Source organism: Odontesthes bonariensis, chromosome 4 (assembly GCF_027942865.1).
Source record: "Odontesthes bonariensis isolate fOdoBon6 chromosome 4, fOdoBon6.hap1, whole genome shotgun sequence".
NCBI lineage: Eukaryota > Metazoa > Chordata > Actinopteri > Atheriniformes > Atherinopsidae > Odontesthes > Odontesthes bonariensis.
Window position 1 is genome coordinate 41,492,458 of NC_134509.1, and position 19,596 is coordinate 41,512,053.

The window sequence follows — 19,596 nt, forward strand, 5'->3', positions numbered from 1 at the left end:
GGGTTTGGGGGGCGGTAATGCTCCTTCATCCACGGGATCGTTGTCAGAAGGACGTGTTGGTGAAAACAGTCGCCTCCTGCTGTGCCTGATGGACTTCTAGAAGTAGAAGAACTCGCTTTGCTGACTGAATGAATGAGGAAATCAAATGCTGTTTGTGGCTGAAAGAAGGCGGAGACAGAGAGAAACTCTACCTTATCTGACAAATCTGAATGAGTTGAAATCCATTAAGGTCCCTCTGTCTTTAAAAGTGCAAATCCTGGCCTCAACATTTACCTTAAGTAAGGATGTAACAGTACAACACACATAACAGACTGGATTACTGGACTAAATGAAACAAAAGAAACATTCAGTATACTTTATTTTACACAAACTTTACATGATACAAAAATATTGATCAGTGTATTTTCATAAAAAATACTGAAATTGCAATAGACAGAAGATGAAAAATAGTATTTAATAAATTATATAATCAATATCTGACATATGAATACTGAAAATATTTTAAAACAATCTTATAACAAAAATTGAGAGTTCTTTTTTTTTTTTCAGTCTTTCCATCAATCCTGGGCTCCAAAAATGGGCTCTCCCATTAAAATGTCTTCAAAGCAGAACCAGTGCATTTCTCATCTTCAGATACCAGAGTTTCCCACATTTGCATTCAATTCACTAAGGTTTCCCCATGTTCATCAGGGTCCACACACTTAGCTGCCATTACTGCTGATGGGAATCCTCTTGACCAGCAGGTCTACAGGGATTGTAAAATGTTATGTGTTAAGTTTGTTTATTAGCATCTTGTTAGCATCTTATGGGCCACAGGTCAGTCCAGCCGTCTCCAGTGGGATGGAACACAACGACACACCTCTTCGCTGAAGAAGAAGCCTGGTTCACACCTTCGCCTTCTGACTTCACAAGGAGGCCTGAGGCAACTATAATGAAAAAGAATAAAAGTAGACTTAGCTTCAAAACTAATAATTGTTTATTAAAATTGAATCTGGCTTGCTGGATAAAATAGGCTCGTGTTGGTGTACAGGACTGGTCCTCTTCATCAAATAAAGAACAGAAAAGAAGAAAAAACATGACTCAAATCTACCACTTCATTTGTATGCAGTGCATCATTCAGTTTTTCCTTTATTCATGTGGGTTTGTTGGTTATTTGACCTTTCACACAATATTTGGTATGTACTGCCAAAAGCTGCAAACCTCTAGCCTGGCGACGCCATCCTACGTACTTCCACCCAAAGATTTTGGCTCCGCACATAGTCTGGCCAAATCCCCCTCCCTTGGTTCGCTCAGTGTTTTGCCAATCAGCAAACAGTTGCGAGTGGTGACGCAGAACTCACGCGCGGAGTCCATTGTAGTCCATATAATTGTAGTTCAACCGCAGCGGAAATAAACATGGCGACGGAAGAACGCTAGAAGCTATCCATGAAGTTGTCTCAACTCTGGAGAGCATTACACAATTAAAACAAGAGCAAGAGGAATGCCTCGTCAATTTTGTTAGTGGCAAGGATGTCGAAGCTCTCCTTCCAACTGGCTTTGGGAAAAGTTTGATTTATCAAATGGTACCGGTATAATGAAAGCGGATGTGGGAAGCGTGATTCGCGAGCAAGCATGAACCTCGGCGCATAACCTACGTCCTTTCTAAACATTACTGATTGGTTAAGGGAACTCCAATGAATTTAAGTTGCTGAGTAAGGTCCCACCCTCCATGGAAACGGATTCCTCTTGGGTTTTCCCAGACTGTTTGACGGAGTCAACAGTCGGCTTTCGCCCAGGCTAGCAAACCTCTACTCTAAGATGGAAAAAGTTGGGACACAATATAAGAAAAACAATTGTAGAATAATTATTGTAAAGAAAGAAAGAAAACAATGCTTCTCTAACACAGATTGAAAAGGATTTGAATATTTCTTCCTCTACAATGCATCATTTTATAAAATTTTTTTTTTTTTTTAAAATGTCATTGCAAATCCGTGATCTCAGAATCCCGAGACAGCACTGCATCAAAAACTGTCAATCTTCAAAAGTTCATATAACCAAATGGGCAAATGCTTTCTTTGGAAAACATCACAGACTTACATTCACAAATGCTCCTTAAAACGGTACTTTGCAAAAAATAAAGCTTATTTAATTTTGTTCAGAAGCTGTGTTGTCTTCTCTCGGAAGCTGCCTTATAAAGAGATCTCATTTGGTGATTTTACTTCTTTTGAATATCTGAGTTTTATTTTAAAGGGTGTTCCTAAAATCCTGTTCTTAATCATTTACAGATCTCCAGGATACTGTGCAAGTTTTATTGATGATTTTTCTGAATGATTGTCTGTTATTTCAACTGATTTTAACCATTTTATCTTGACCGGGGATTTTAACATTCACATAGATAATATGACGGATGGTAATGCCAAAGAATTTTCTTCTGTGCTGGACATGTTTGGTTTGTGGCAACATGTAACAGAACCTACCCACCTTCGAGGTCACATTCTGGACCTGCTCATTTCTAAAGGTGTTGATATTTCTTCTGTTGTGGTTATTGATTTGGCCTTGTCTGACCATTTTTGTATTTTATTTGATTTATTGATCACTGAGAATGTTCAAACAACCAGGTTCTCAATTAAGAAGAGGTACATTAATGAGAAAACAAGTGCTCAGTTTAGGGAGGCCATAGCTATGTTACCAACAATGAGCGCAGAGTCGGTTGAAGGACAGCTGAATCATTTCAACTTAAAAATTTTGAATGTAATGGAAGCTGTTGCACCGATAAGAATCAAGAGCACCTTGATCAAACAGAAAACCCCATGGAGAAACACCACTACGGTCAAAGACCTGAAAAGAGAATGCAGGAAAGCTGAACGTAAATGGAGGAAAACAAAGCTTCAGATTCACTATGAGCTGTACAAACAAAGCCTGCGTAGTTCTAACAATGAGCTGTGCAAGGCCAGACAGCTGCATTTATCTGAAATGATTAATAAGAATGTCAACAACTCTGTTTGCTATGGTTGAAAAACTCACAAATCCTCCTAAACAGTCAAACCCAGACCTCCTCTCCACTGAGAAATGCAACGAATTTGCCAACTTTTTTAGCCAAAAAAATCAAAACATTCACGCAACACAGACAAACAAGAAAACTAATCTGTGTCTAAAACCTAGAAATAACTCTGACGTTGTCACAATTTAATATTGTTGATTTAAAAATCCTAGAGGAAACAGTTCGGCATCTGAAATCAACAACTTGTTCTCTGGACATAATACCATCCGACTTTTTAAAAACTGTTTTTACCTCAGTAGAAAGTGATCTCCTACAAATAGTTAACAGCTCACTGGCATCAGGCATTTTTCCCAAGTCACTAAAGACAGCTGCCATTAAGCCTCTCCTAAAGAAGAGAACTCTAGACGCCTCTATGATGAACAACTACAGACCTGTCTCTAACCTCTCTTTTATATCTAAGATTATTGAGAAAGTTGTATTTAACCAGCTCAACGACTTTCTGAATGAAAGTGGAAGTCTTGATAACTTTCAATCAGGCTTCAGACGTCATCACAGCACTGAAACAGCTCTGGTCAAAGTGTTAAACGACATCAGGTTGAATACTGATTCTGGTAATGTTTCAGTCCTGGTCCTGTTGGACCTCAGCGCTGCGTTTGATACTGTAGATCACAGAATCCTGTTGCACAGGCTGGAAAACTGGGTTGGACTTTCTGGAGCGGTCCTTAACTGGTTCAGGTCCTACTTAGAAGGTCGGAGTTATTTTGTTACAACTGGCAGCTATGAATCTGAGCGAGTGGCCATGACTTGTGGAGTCCCCCAGGGGTCAATTCTTGGACCTCTTCTGTTTAACTTGTATATGCTCCCTTTGGGTCAGATATTTAGAACTTTAACATAGATTATCACAGTTATGCAGACGATACACAACTTTATGTGTCTCTGTCACCATGGCGACTGCAGCCCAGCAGACGTACTGTGTCAGTGTCTGGAGGAAGTAAACACCTGGATGAGAGAGAATTTTCTACAATTAAATGAAGACAAAACTGAGATCATTCTGTTTGGGAGCAAAGAGAAGAGGGTCAGCGTTGGTAAATATCTTGAGACTCGGGCCCTTACAATCACTGACCAAGTTGGTAACCTCGGAGTGTTGATAGACTCAGATCTGACTTTCAGCAGCCACATCAAAGCTGTCACCAAGGCAGCTTTTTACCATCTCAGAAACATCAACAGAATTAAAGGTTTCCTCTCCCAAAAAGACCAGGAGAAACTCATCCATGCATTCATCTCCAGTAGACTCCATTACTGTAACGCTCTTTTAACTGGACTTCCCAGCTACGCCCCCTGTGGTGCTCCTGTGCCGCTGACCACCCTCTCAGACACACAACCACTTAGTCCAAAAAACTGCAAACTGTGTTCTGTTTGTGTAGTAGTCAATAATCCAGGAAGTTGTGGAGGCTAACAGTACAGGCTGAATATTATTAAAAACACTTGAGAAATCAAAGATCATCATTCTCACCATGCTGCCTGCTTTGTCCAGATGAGAATGGGTTTGCTGAAGCAGGTAGGTGATGACATCTTCAACATCAACCCTAGTACAATAAGCAAACCAAAGTAGGCCCTGAAAGATGTTAACTTGCTTACTGGGGTAAGCCAATAACAGTCTCTATAGGACTTTCATGATGTGTGATGTTAGGGTAGTTGGTCTGTAGTCACTGAGGGCAGATGGATGAGATTATTTGGGTATGAAAATAAGGCAAGTGTGTCTTCCACAGTCATGGAACTTTCTCCTGACTCAGGCTAAGGCTAAAGAGGTCCTGTGGAATCACACATACTATACATATGGAATCCCAAATGCAAAGTGTAAACATTAAATGTTAAATTCAGCTGACCCAAACTAGCAGGAGAGAGAAGGAGACTCAGTTTGATGGTTGCAGCAGAGTATTGGTGTATCTGTAACTAGCAGATATCTCCAATAAAAGTTTGCTAAGTACTATGTGAATTATAGGTGGGTATTGGCAGTTATCTAGAACTTGTCACAGCTCTGCACAAAATTAACATACAGAGCCAGCTCCCTGAGTAAATGTGCTACTCTGCGATGCGCTGCAGGCACTGCTAGCGTGTTGCCAGATCTACAGTGGAACCACGTGTCAGCATTTCCAAGCTGAAGGTTGAACAGCTAGCTCACAAGTCTCTAGTCCAAGGCTAACTCATCTAATCGGACTATTTGTATCATTCAAATTTTAGGAATGGGTTTGGCTTTAGATGTCCTTAGATTCTGAGCAACCCTGCACTATATAAGCATCCTAAAAAAATCCTAAAAATCCTGAGCAAAAAAATATCTGTTAAACAGTCAAACTCCACAATTCAGGGAAACACAGCTCTGGGTCTCTTAAGATAATTTGAGCAAGCATTATCAAAGACATAGACCTTGTTTTTCACGCAAATCCCCGAATTTGCTCTACTCAGACTTTAAGTGTTGTGTAAAAAATTGGATATATAAAAAGTGGTAAAAGCTTTGCCATCCAAACTTATTTTCCTTTGTTTGGCATGTATTGCTAAATTCAAATGTCAAAATGAATATATATCACATAAATAGAATATATTTTACTACCGCCCCAACAAAAAAAAAATATATATATTATATAAAACAGACAAAACAAAACATGAAAGACCTTGGGTTCGTCCTGTCTGCAATTAAAAATATAAGTGCATGTAATAGTCAATGGGCCTCACGCAAGAACATTTTTGGATTCATGTTCGAAATTTCTCACTTTTTCCGTACAAAGGTCTCGTACGAACACGCCACGTCAGATTCAACAAACGCTCTTAACTTCGGAAAAAGTGTGTAAACGACCTGCGTAAATGATGAATGCCACCCGTGCGTATTTAAGTGCATGTTCAGGAGGATAGTAAATGTGTATACTCCATGCCCAAAATGATACCATATAAGGCTGTGCTTCCTCGCTCCTGTGCCAGGAAAAGTTGAGTCATGAGAATGGCATCAAGGCGCAAAAAGAACAACTTTACGGGCTCTGAGACTGAAGTTCTGCTTTCAGAGATCCAGAAAGGAAAATCTGTCATTTTTAGCAGCGTCAGCAGTGGAATTACGGGACCTGCTAAAGCCAAGAAATGGGAAGTTTTCTACGAGTGCTGTTAATTCTGTGTCACCTGTAGTTCGTAATGTCACCGAAATAAAGAAGAAATGGTTTGATATGAAAATGGCTTAAAAAAATGCAATCAGTGCAATCAGTTGTTGCCTCATCATGATGGCACTTTGATGGGGCAGTCCATGAGGGGGGTCTTCTGGCATGTTGTCTGCCTGGGCTGGTTCAGGCCAGAATAATCTGGCATGCCTTCTCTGGGCTATAGAGCAGTTTGCCAGTCCAGTGCTGACACACCCACCTGGCCTTCAGCTCAGTGCCCTCCACAACAGTTTTAATGCGTATATGTGTGCAGTCTATTGCTCCAAATATGTTTGACAGTCCAGTGATGGCAATGAAAGTCATCTTAATCTGCACTTGTACCTGGCTTCATCATATGTTCAGATCTATCTTCCGGAAATATATGCAAATTTGCACATGTTTAATGAAATCATGCAGAATTTGCATAATTAAACATACAAATTTCATACAAAAGTAATCAACTGAGGAAGTTTCATGGTGATATCTATTATTTTAAAATATTACCTTATTCATCTGTAGTGTCTCGCCTTAAAGAAATGTAAAATTGGCACTTCAATTTTTCTGGGCTCTCTTAAACGATCTGATTGGTCAGAATTATTACGAAGTAATAGAACTATTTAGATACCTGTACATCACTGTTGAAACTGTCATATGTTTTGATACTGTAAATCAAATCCTGTAGAATTTCTAATCTTCCTTTCCTCTTGCAAAATACCTTTTGTGCAGTCAAAATCAATTTTTGGAGTCAAATTAATAATGCAACCAACTGTTATATGATACCATATGTAAGAACGTGCACTTTGAAGATATAATAAATAAATATATATATATATATATACGTGGAAGACCAAAGAAAACCTAACATATTCAAGACCTTTCCTACTTAGTCTACAAAACATAGACTCTGGCACATAATTGCCACTGATGTTTCAGTTGCACTGTGTCACATGGTGGATGACAAAATATTTAGTTCTGGTTACTTAAAGAGACCTATGAACCCATGATGAAACACATACACTTATAGTCGCATACACATAAGTACCAGATTCCAAACTTTGCTATGTTCTACTCATAAATCATTCTCAAACAGGGTCACGAGGGGTCAAGACTGGCAGGATGAATTGATGTGTGTATAGGTGTGTGTGTTTCCGTCTTTGTGGGGAGAGGAAATGGTTAAGTGACAGCTATGACAAGTCATTTGCACATAGAGGGTGAGCATTACACACCAGATTCCCTGCAGTAATTCAATATAAACACAAGAAACTTGTGCTAAAGAAAATAAAAATAAAATAAAATAAAATAAAGGACCAGACTCAGTGAATAATTCCCTACACTCCGTATTATATAGATCAATGAGCAGTGCTGACCAACATATCACTGGGGTCATCAGGTGGGAACCTCCTTTCATCAGTGTTTCGTCTAGTTGGGCCCACGACACCTCCAGGAGGCTAGACAATGACCACTGGCGTCACCCCCCTAATGCCAGCCAACACTGCCCCTCACACCACAACAACCATAATCTACCTCAGCCTCTCACCAACTGCACACCAGTTACAGCGGGGTGGGGATGCAAATCCTGGTTCGGGTAGGGGAAGAAATAAAAGAGGTAAGAAAAGCAGGAATGGGATTCAAACCCTGGTTCGGGTAGGGGTAATGAAAGTATTGAGGGTGCCAGAGGTGGAGGAAGGACAAGACACACTAGCAGATTCAGCAGACAAACTCACCTAAATAGTCCTATAATCACTAAAATACCAGCAAAAACAAAGCCATACAACTCACTCTCACCAACTGCACACCAGTCACAGCGGGGTGGGGATGCAAACCCTGGTTCGGGTAGGGGAAGAAATAAAAGAGGTAAGAAAAGCAGGAATGGGATTCAAACCCTGGTTCGGGTAGGGGTAATGAAAATATAGAGGGTGCCAGAGGTGGAGGAAGGACAAGACACACTAGCAGATTCAGCAGACAAACTCACCTAAACAATCCTATAATCACTAACAATGCCAGCAAAAACAAATCCATACAACTCACTCCAAGCCAACTCACTCCAAGCCAACTCACTCCAAGCCAACTCACCCAAAATGGCCGCCTGGTTTCAAAAGGATCACATGTGCCAAACCCTCCACTTAAATAGCTTGAACTTCTTCTTTGCTTTTTCAAAAGTCTATTTACCCTAAGTGCCCTCCCTGCTGGGCCCCCAGCTGCTATTGCATCTTCTAATCCAAATCCACTGGCTGGATTTTACTGCTTTATCTGAAACCTCCTGCACTATTTTCCTCACACTCTGTCCACTTACACCTAGCTCCCTCAACAATGAGACAACAGACTTTGCAACAAATCCTCTACATCCTACTTCCACTGGACAGATTCTAACCTTCCATCCTCGCTGCTCTGCTTCTGCCCCCAACTCCACATATCTAAGCTTTTTCCTTTCATATGCTTCCGCTACTAATTCCTCCCAAGGAACAGTCAGCTCTATGAAATAGACTCTCATTCTACTCCTAGACCACAAGACTATATCAGGCCTTAGGTTTGTAGAGGCTATCTCCTGGGGAACAACAAGCTTATTTCCTAAATCTACCTGCATCTCCCAATCACAAGCATCCTCCAAGCTGCCGTGCCTCCTTATCGTCTTTTTAACTTTCTCCCCCTCTTGAACAAACTGAATTGCAACTCTCTGTACCTTGGACCCTCCTAAGTTTACCTGCCTTCGTTTATCTTCAATACCTGCAGCTAAACTTCTTAATACTTGGTCATGTTGCCATGTATACCGGCCTTGTGACAGACTAACCTTACAACCTGACAAAATATGCCTTAGAGTTGCAGTACCTGAACATAACGAACATAACGGGTCTCCATTTACCCAGAGTTTTAGGTTCTGGGGAGTTGGCAATACATCATATGTTGCCCCTATCAAAAATCTAATACTCCTTTCCTCCATACTCCACAGTTCGTTCCAACTAAGCTTTTTCTTTTCTACACCTTCCCAATTCAACCACCCTCCCTGCTTAGCCTGAGCCACTGCCTTTGCACCCCTTAACATTTCCTCCTGTCTATGAACCTGCTCAACAACTAGCTTTCTCTTCTCCTTGGGACCTGCTCTACTCCACACTGGTTTGCCTGGGCCAAGCCCCAAGCCTCCCCGGCCTATTTGCACATTACCCACAATCTCTGTATGTCTAAGAGTTGCTTCTGCCTCCTGAGCTGCCATTCTTAGATTCCATTTCCTCTCCTTGGTTGGGTTTGGAACCACCTTACTAACTACCACATCTTTACTCCCAGCTAACAGGAGCTCTGTCCTAACTTTAGTACATTTAAACTCCTCTACTAGACTAGATACTGGGAGCTGGAGTATGCCTTTCCCATACAGTGCCACAGTACTTAAACATCTAGGAACACCTAGCCACTTCCTAATATAAAAGCTAACTAATCTTTCCATTTTTTCTACAACAGATAATGGAATCTCATACACAGACAGTGGCCACATCAACCTAGGAAACAATCCAAACTGCAGACACCACAGCTTCAACTTTCCTGGAAGCTCTGATTTATCTATTCTATCCAGTCCCTCAGCAACATCTTCCCGAAACTGCACTGACTGCTTTCCATCATTCATGTCTGCCTGGTACCACCTGCCTAAACTCTTTACTGCCTTTTCCCTTATTATTGGAATGCTTTCTTCATCTATTACAAACTTTCTATCACTTAATTTCCCTCTAATTATTGAGATACTTCTAGACTTAGTAGGTTTGATTTTCATCCCAGCCCACTTTAGATTTTTATTAAGTCTCTCAAGTATTCTCTTCATACATGGCACTGTTGTAGTCACTAACGTCATATCATCCATGTATGCTCTAATTGGCGTAAGGCGCATGCCATCCTGACGTCTCTCTCCTCCTACAACCCACTTGGAAGCTCTAATAATTATCTCCATGGCCATTGTAAATGCTAACGGAGAAATTGTACACCCTGCCATAATGCCTATTTCTAGCCTCTGCCAACCTGTTGTGAAACCTGCTGTACTTAGGCACAGTCTAATATCTTGAAAATATGCTCTTACTAAGTTAACCACTACTACAGGCACTCTAAAATACTCAAATGCTTTCCAAATAAGGCTATGTGGCACTGAACCAAATGCATTTGCTAGATCCAGAAATATAACATGCAAGTCTTTTTTCTCAATCTTGGCTGTCTGAATCTGATGCCAAATCATGCTAGTGTGCTCTAAACACCCTGCGAAACCTGGTATTCCTGCCTTCTGCACAGTAGTATCTATTAAGCTATTCTTTTCTAAATAAGTAGCTAATCTCTGTGCAACCAAACTAAAGAAAATCTTCCCCTCTACATTTAGGAGAGAGATCATCCGGAACTGACTCAGGTCCGAGGACTCTTTCTTTGGAATAAGAACGCCTCCTGCCCTATGCCATGCTCTAGGAATAACCTGTTTCTCCCAAACTATTCTTAATTGCCTCCACAAAAACTTTAGGATATCAGGTGCACTTTTATAAACCCGGTAGGGGACTCCATTTTGCCCTGGGGCCGATGAAGCCTTTGCACGCCTGACTACCTCCTCAACCTCCTTCCACCTAGGTGGTCTAACATCCATCTTATGAGCTATCTCTCCTAATGGTAGCATGTCAGGTGGAAGGCCTACTACTCTACGCTGCTCAAGATCTGAATATGTATTTCTTAGATACTCTTCCACCTCTAACTTTGTTGCCTTAAGCTGCCCTCCCTTTTCCTGGTTAAACAACCCTTTAACAAACTTGAACGGGTCCCTATAAAATGCAGTCCTTACATATTCTTTCTTCTTTCTCTTTTTCCTAAGACATTCAGCCCTTCTAAGTATTGCTAGCCTGCCTCTCAGTTCTTCCTGCAAAACATTAATTCCCTCTCTCTCTTCTTCTGTAGCTTTTTTCCACTGCTTTCTTAAATTTCTTCTTTCCTTAACCAATTTATCCATCTCTTTTTGCCCTCTAGACTTACCTAAATGTACTCTTTCAACCCTCTTTCTATCTTGCACCCCAAATCTCTCTACACCATAGGAATAAATTATATCTCCCATCTTCTCTAGCCTATCGCTTGCATTTCCTCCTAACCTACCCAATATTATTGACAAATCTTTATTGACTGCCTCCCATTCTTTGTAACTATTTGCCCTAGGCCACTTAACTCTATCTTTCTGCTCCATATTTCTCTCTCTAACTGGCCTGTTCACCTCAGTATCAGCTGCATCCCTTCTTAGAACCTCCTCCTCCGCCTCCGTAGCTGTGTTATTGATAACCTTCAGACTGTGGTTTTCTACCTGCCGCTGGACTTCATCCGACTCACTCGATTGACTTCTTAAAAAGTACTGATCGATGCGGCCACACTGCCCTTCTTTTACCACACATCTGTTTCTTCCCTGATGCATTTTAAGGTCTCTAACTGATGTTACTTTCTGCCAGCCACAAGGACAAACCTGAAGCTTACTTCCCTCTAGTCTACCACTTTTATTTACGCTCTCTTTCCTCTGAGAACTATTCTGGTCAGTTCTAGCCCTAGAGAATAGGTCCGTGCCCCTATCCTTCACTGAGTCACGTATCCACCTCTTAGTCATGTTCGTTCCAGTGTCAGTTGCCATGTAGTCTGCCTGTGAGTCATCTTCCGCCCCCGCTCTCGCTGACTCTAGGGGTATTCTCCTTAATCTTTCTGTAGCTTATGCTGGTTGTAACAAAGCGGCTAGGCCTCGCTACTGCTACCATGGATTGCTAGCCCATGGCAGCACCTTTGGGGTCTTTGCCTCCTGTCAGCTGTCTTTCCAATCTGTCACATGGTCTTTCCCTTGTTGTCAGCTGCCCTATTCACAACAGTCACTAGCTAGGCTAGATTTGGATTCAATATAAACACAAGAAACTTGTGCTAAAGAAAATAAAAATAAAATAAAATAAAATGTGTATAGGTGTGTGTGTTTCCGTCTTTGTGGGGAGAGGAAATGGTTAAGTGACAGCTATGACAAGTCATTTGCACATAGAGGGTGAGCATTACACACCAGATTCCCTGCAGTAAGCACCTACTGCAGCCAGACCAGTGCTTTCCTCTGGATATACAACTACCGTCCTAAGTGTGTAAATGTATGTGTGTTTATGTTCATTCCTTCAGGATGATGGAACCACTGAAACCTTAGCCGTCAAATGTCTCCCAATAATCAAACATTTACTGAGGTAATTGTTGCCAATAAGACCATTTCCTAAACAAACTTATTGAAAATTCTAAGAGGTCTGGAGTGGCTTTATATATCACGTCAATAGGATGGTGATGGCTGAATGAATGGATGCAAAACAGGTTGATAGGTGGGTGGGAAAGGATTTCCAATGTTTGTCTTAGTGCACAGATGCACATCGATAAAAAGATGGTAAGATGTATAGATATGTAAATGCATGGCCAAACTGCTGAAGGGATGGAGGGACAAGTGAATGACAAATGGATGGATTAATAAAAAGAGAGATTAATGAACAAGCCAAACTAATAGATGGGGAAAAAAAATCGACAAAAAGCATGTGAGCTTCATGATGAGGTGAAAATAAACACAAAACGATGAAAGCGAAAAGTTAATGCAAGAGAAATACATTTCATTTTATTCTAGCAACTGATGGTCTCATATCATGAAAGAAAATGGCTGTCTTTTGGAATCATGATCAATCTCTCTGATCTAAACTTGCAAACAGCCTCATAGTGCAGCTCCTTTCAGGCCAACCATCACACCTTATTCTCATGTATAGTGCTGCGAAAAGGACAAAACCCTGAAACGGCAACAGGTGCTGAAACCCTTGCGTCACTCCTTACCTGCATGTGGCTTGATGAAACCTTCTTCCTTTTAGGAAACACTTATTTGGTGACTCGTTACATTCACAGGAGCACTTTGTCTTGTTGAGGGGCTGGTGCCTCGGACAGGTCTTACTGCATGTGCACTGACAAGTGGCCTTGTTGAAGACGTGGTTCAGAGGGCAGGACAGAGCAGGCAGCATGCTGCAGACGCACTGGCAGGTGTTTCGGTCCAGGTTTCGGTTAGGGCCGCAATCATGGTTTGGATTCTTGTGGCGACAGATGCACTGACAGCTTTCCAAATCCAGCTCCTTATCTGGGCCACACACATCTGATGAGAATATGTCTACAGATTTGAAGAAAGAAACAGAGCGAGAGACAAAAGCACTTAAGAAGTTGTTCATTTACAAGACAATAGACAGGAGGTAAGAGACTGGAAGCACTGGAGATGAGAGAGTACAGTAATATATACATGTCTCTTTTATTTTTACATTTTTTTAAGCCTCCAGTCGTAAAAGTTTAGGTAAGAGATTTTATTTGTCTGTCTTTTTACGGTCCCCCTGAAATTGTGAACGATACAGTAGCAATAAATCTAAGATGAATTCATCTAATTTGGACACTTTTTATGAAAATGCATGATGATCACTATAGTAAGTATAGTTATATTTATACTGTGCTAAATAAATGCCAATCATGGTGTTCAGGAAAAACACAAAGGTCTCCTAAATAAATGTTCAGACTGTTCCAAACCCAGATAACCAAGGCACATGGCTCACTGCTGATTCACTGCAGGCTGCTTCTTCTCTCTGTGTGCTACTACAGACATCAACAACCTAAGGCTGCGGCTACACGGAAACGTTTTTCACTGTAAACGATACTTTTTCTTATCGTTTCGCTGTCGCGGCCACACGGAGCCGGCGTTCCCACTACCCCAAAACGATAGTTTTTGAAAACGGGTTCCAGAGTGGGAAAGTTTGAAAACGGCCTCGTTTCGTTTCCATTGTTACAGCTAAAACGTTTTTGCGTCAGTCACACGTTGACGCTGGGAGCCAATTTTAACACTTCTCTATTGTCTCACAGCGTGGCGTGACACAGTGGCGTGTGTACTGCATCGTTTCATCGTTTTCGTTTGGACAGCAGCGCGTTTCCGTGTGGTCGCAAGAATTTTCGAACCCGTTTTCAAAAAAAAACTCGTTTCGTTTTCGTGTAGCCGTAGCCTAAATCATTGGAATGACTTTGAGTGGAGCTTTATTCCCCAACAAGGATTGCCATCCGCAAAAACTGGGAATAACAGCGTAATGCTTGTAAATTCATGAGTGAACTTTTGGTAAATAGCAGCCTTGAATAAATATTCTTAACATTTCATCTTTTAAATCTCAACCTCATCATTTCTGCTTTGGATGACATTGACCATACAATTCCACTTTTGGTGGGGATCCATCCTTTGTGGAGAAAACAAAGGTAATATGTCACTGTGCTAAACATCCAGGAGCATCCCCAAGTTGTTCAGAAATCTAATCTGAAGAATCCCTCTGAGGGCAGAAACGAAAAGGGATTTTTCAATATGGAAACCTTGTATTTAGCCATAGATTATTGACACAGACACAATCCCTCACTGACCACCGGTCCTATTCAGTTCGGCGCATCAACCTCCCCAGCCAGCCTGCTTTGTAAGATCAGCATCTGTAACAGCACTACTGGAATCAACACGTGTGGACGAGCTCTATGTCAACAGGCAGCTCCACTGCGATCTGAACAACACTAACATTCCAACTCTGTGATGCTGTGAATTATCTCTGTTTTCTCACTGTTGGTGATGAATAAATGCACTGTAACTCACTGTCTGTCTTTTTATGGGTTTATATGTCTTCTTTTTTTTGTTTATTCTTTCTGCCCTTTTTTTAATTTCTTTTCACTTCACCCCAACAAGCTACATCTTTGCTTGCTTTCAGTTAATGGTGATAGAGAATGGTTGAATGGGGCATTAATCCTTGTTCTGTGATGTGATATGTAGCCCAAAAAAAATTGGTTGGGTCTGTAATGGCTCAGAACCTCCCTAAAAGGCTCTCTGAAACAGCTATGTTACTATGCTGGGTTTAGAATGCGTCGTTTGCCCTTATTGGCGTCGTTTCAGAGCTTATCTGGCAACCTCATTATGAAATGCAGGTAGGTGTTGGTGCTATTCGATTGCCGTTGCTTCATTGGCTGCCCTTGCTCTCACTGAAAACAGAGCTATAGAGTAATACACTGACTGAAAAGAAAGCTCATTCCCTTTAGATGAACAAGCCAGAGCTAACGTGCAATTCTTACAACAGGAATATGGCACAACACACATTTAAAACTAAATAAAATGTGATACTTACATGCTGTACTGATTGCTGGGGTTGATTTTGTTCAGAATCAGAATCAGAATCAGAATCCGTTTTATTGCCATTGTTAGTGAACAGTGTTCACTAACTAGTGCAAACATGTAACATAGGATATAATAATAAAAAATAAAGAATACAAATATATGAATATAAAATGTACAAGGTGTGTACAACAATACAAAGTATCCAATATACAGAGCAACAACAGTGCAGCTTCATTAGTGCAATTTTAATGATGGTAAAGTGACCGGGGCAGGTTATGAGGTGATTATGAAGTGTTCATAAGTCCAACTGCAAGGGGAAAAAACTGTTTTTGTGACGGGAGGTTCTGGTCCAAATGGACCGAAGCCTCCTGCCCGAGGGGAGCGGTGCAAATAGAGAAGGGTCAGCTGTGATCCGACCTGCTCGCCCCATAGTCCTGGAGACGTGCAGGTCATGGATAGATGGGAGGCTGCAGCCGATCAGCTTCTCAGTGGAGCGCACAGCTCGCTGCAGTCTGTGTCTGTCCCTGTCGGAACTGACCCTCTACTGAGCATTAAATTCCGACTGAAGCCTGCTCGGAATCGTGCAAGCTTTGTGAAACTGTACTCCGTGAAATGCGCAGAGCAAAGGAAAAGTCGGCGGTTGTATGTACTGGGGATGCTGTTAAAAATAAATAAAAGCCATTGATCGCGAACATTGCTTTCCGGGATCGTAGTCCGCTTTCACAGCCTTGGAAGGCTCACCAGTTCCTGTTTCTCGCCGAAGGGGCGTGTCTGAAACGGGGTGGCTTTGGATTTGGGTGCGGGGGGGGGCGATTGCTGAAAAAGTGACGTCACTTTTTCACAAAAACGGATTGGCACTTTTTCTGGGGGATATTCAAAAAAGGGGAGTACTTGAAACAGAGGTTCTGACACTTGCTGGCACTTCGTGTGTACTCCCCACAGCGGGGAGACTCAGAACTAACACCAAAAACGTGAAAAAGATGATTTTGATTCTCTATCCCCTTTAATATTCATGATATTACCACAGCAGCTGTAAAGGCTTGCATGGCACACACTTCCAAACACAACGCACCTATAATACAGACGGTGCATCTACACACACCAGCACACACACATAGAAACATACATCCAACACGTGGAATGTGTGTGGAGCTGAAGAGATTCGGAACTTTCACTCGATTAAAAGAACTACAGGCGGACATCGTGTGATTACAAGCGACTCATTCATCACAGCCAGCCACAGCACAGTTTCCTCATGTGTACTCAGGCTGACAAAACTCCAGACAAAGAGGTGTACATTTTAATGAAAACAGCACAATTATACACCCTGCAGGAAATTTTGCATTGCTAATATATATGGCCCAAATGTTGATGACCCCTCTTATTTTCACTGCTTTTTCCCTTTACTGTGTGATGGCATGGATAACACAGTCATTATAGGAGGGGACTCAGTACCACAGGTCTATCTACTAATATTGTCAAACAGTATATGAATGATTTTGGTCTTTGTGATGCTTGGCGCTCCCACCACCCCACTCTCAGAGAAGACACTTTTTCTCTCCAGTACAACACTATTTAGCAGCTCCCTTATAAGTAATATCCCAGAAACAGAAATCCATCCCATCACTATCAGTGATCACCCACAAGTTGTTATCACTCTGGTGTATAAGATAACCACACCACCATCTAGAAATTAGAGATCGAATACATTATTACTTAAAGATTCTGATTTTATTAATTTCTTTAAAAAAGTGGACTAGATATTTGGAAAAGAATGACCAACCAGGAATATCAGCAAGTGTTCTTTGGGAAGCAGGAAAAGCAGTAATGCGAGGCAAAATAATCTCTTTTTCATCACATTAGAAAAAGAAATAGAATTCAAAGGTATCAGAATTAGAAACAAATCTTGCCTATGGTGCCTCCCCAGGTGAATACATTCTAAACAGAATAAGAAAAGCTAAACTGGAATTAAATAAAATAACTGAAGAAAAAAAAAAAGTTCCTCATGCAAAGACTTTGCTTGGACAACTTTGAACATAGAAACAGGTCTGGGAGATATCTAGCTAGCTAATTAAAAACAAACAAAGAAAAAACAACTATAGCTTCTGTTAAAGACATATCAGGAAATTTCACTCATGATACTGATGTAATACTTAATTTTCATGAACTCCAGACGGTTTTCCAGCAAAATTCTACAAAGAATTTTGGTCTACATTGGCTCCAACATTTTATAAAATGATATTGCAAATGAAGGAGAATAATGAACTACCTCCAAACATGAACTCTGCAAACATCAGCCTACTTTTGAAGCCAGGCAAAGACTCCACACTCCCATCCAGCTACCACCCGATATCCTTACTAAACATAGACCTAAAGATAATCTGTAAAGCCCTTGCTAGAAGATTAGAATAAATAACCCTCTTCATTATACATCCTGACTAAACGGGTTTTTATAAAAGGTAGACATTCTTCCAGACTAATAAACATCAATGACTTCTTCACCACCACCAATTTAGAAACCCAAATCATCTCTCCAAATGCAGAAAAAGCATTTGATTGGGTTAACTGGAAATTTTACTGGCAACTCTACACAAATTTGAATTCGGATCATCTTTCATTAACTGGATAAAGATACTATACACATTTCACAAGGCTCGTTTGAGGACAAATGATCAAACTTCTCCAAGCTTCAGTCTGCAGAGCTGTACCAGACAGGGTTGCCCACTTCCCCCCTCACTTTGCTATAGTCATTGAAACTCTAGCAGCAGCTATTAGTCTAAATAAGAATATTAAAGGCATTCAATCCAAAAATGTAGAACATAAGATAAGTCTTTATTAGAGATGCACCGGATCCAGGATCCGGGGTCCGGTTCCGGTTCCGGCCGGATAGTGGCGTTTTTGACGAGGTTCGGTTACTGTCGGACCTGGTGCCCCAACCGGACCGGATCCTACAGCACGTAAGCACAACGTGATTACGTCGTTAAATGTTTAAAGAAGATAACCGCCGAAACAGAGGTCAGCGGTTTTTTTCAGCGAGCCACTGATTCCTCTAACCGAAGACCCGCTTCAGTGGTGGAAAGGCAATCAGCAGCGCTTTCCACTGCTGTCAAAAACGGCCAAAGTTTATCTCTGCCCACCACCAACCTCTGTACCCAGTGAACGACTTTTCAGCACCGCTGGAGACATCCGTTCTCACACTCGCAACCGGCTGTTGCCGATTAATGCAGAGCGTCTTGTTTTTCTGAAAGGAAACGCTCATTTTCTGTGAAAGCTAGCTATAGAAGTTGTTCATAATATAACCTACAGGAGAGTAGGTTCGAGTTTTTTGTGCCACACTTTGTTTAATGTTCTAATTAAGCCTACAGTTAAGTGATTGAAATAGAAGTGAAATAGCCTATGTTCCATGACTGTAGGCATTCAATTCAATTCAATTCAATTCAATTCAAATTCAAAAATACTTTATTTATCCCAGAGGGAAATTAAATGTTGATGTAGCTCAATTAAATCAAGGAGTTATTATAGATGCTGATGGCTGTGGGCAGGAAAGATTTCCTGTAGCGGTCCGTTTTGCATCCAAACTGAAGAAGCCTTTGACTGAAGAGACTCTGTTTTCTGATAACAGTCTCATGGAGAGGAAAATCCTTCTTTGCATTATTGTCTCCAGAGGTTCCACAGTCGTCCCCAGAACAGAACCAGCCTTCCTTATCAGGTTGTTGAGTCTTTTTAGGTCCCTGGTTCTGATGCTGCTGCCCCAACAGATGACGCAAGAGGAAATGACGCTCTCAACAACAGACTTGTAGAAGATCTGCAACATTTTGTTGCAAACCTTGAAGGACCTTAGCTTCCTCAAGAAGTACAGTCTGCTCTGTCCTTTCTTGTAGATGGTTTCACTGTTGTGTCTCCAGTCCAGTCTGTTGTCCACATGAACACCAAGGTATTTATATTCCTCAACCACCTCCACTTCTTCTCCCATGATGGAAACAGGGTTTGATCTGACCTTGTTTCTCCTGAAATCTACAATCATCTCCTTTGTTTTGTTAACATTCAAGATGAGATGATTGTTCCCACACCATGCCACAAAGCGGTCCACCAGCTCTCTGTACTCAGCTTCTTGTCCATCTCTGATACACCCGACAACTGCAGAGTCATCTGAATATTTCTGTAGATGACAGGAGTCTGACTTGTACTGGAAGTCTGAAGTGTACAGAGTGAAAAGGAATGGTGAGAGTACAGTCCCCTGTGGTGCTCCTGTGCTGCTGATCACCTGGTTAGACACACAATTC

At 41.3% G+C, this 19,596-nt stretch overlaps 1 protein-coding gene across 1 annotated transcript in view; it reads right to left on the minus strand.

Moving 5' to 3' along the window:
• Positions 1-388: 388 nt before the first annotated feature.
• vegfc (vascular endothelial growth factor c) overlaps positions 389-19,596 on the minus strand; it is a 133,896-nt gene continuing 114,688 nt past the window's right edge. Inside the window, exons 6-7 of the mRNA XM_075464212.1 lie at positions 12,982-13,306; positions 389-926 (exon numbers count right to left, since the gene is read on the minus strand). Of these exons, the coding sequence (XP_075320327.1) occupies positions 818-926; positions 12,982-13,306 (434 nt within the window). The 3' untranslated portion in view covers positions 389-817. The remainder of the gene's footprint in view (positions 927-12,981; positions 13,307-19,596) is intronic.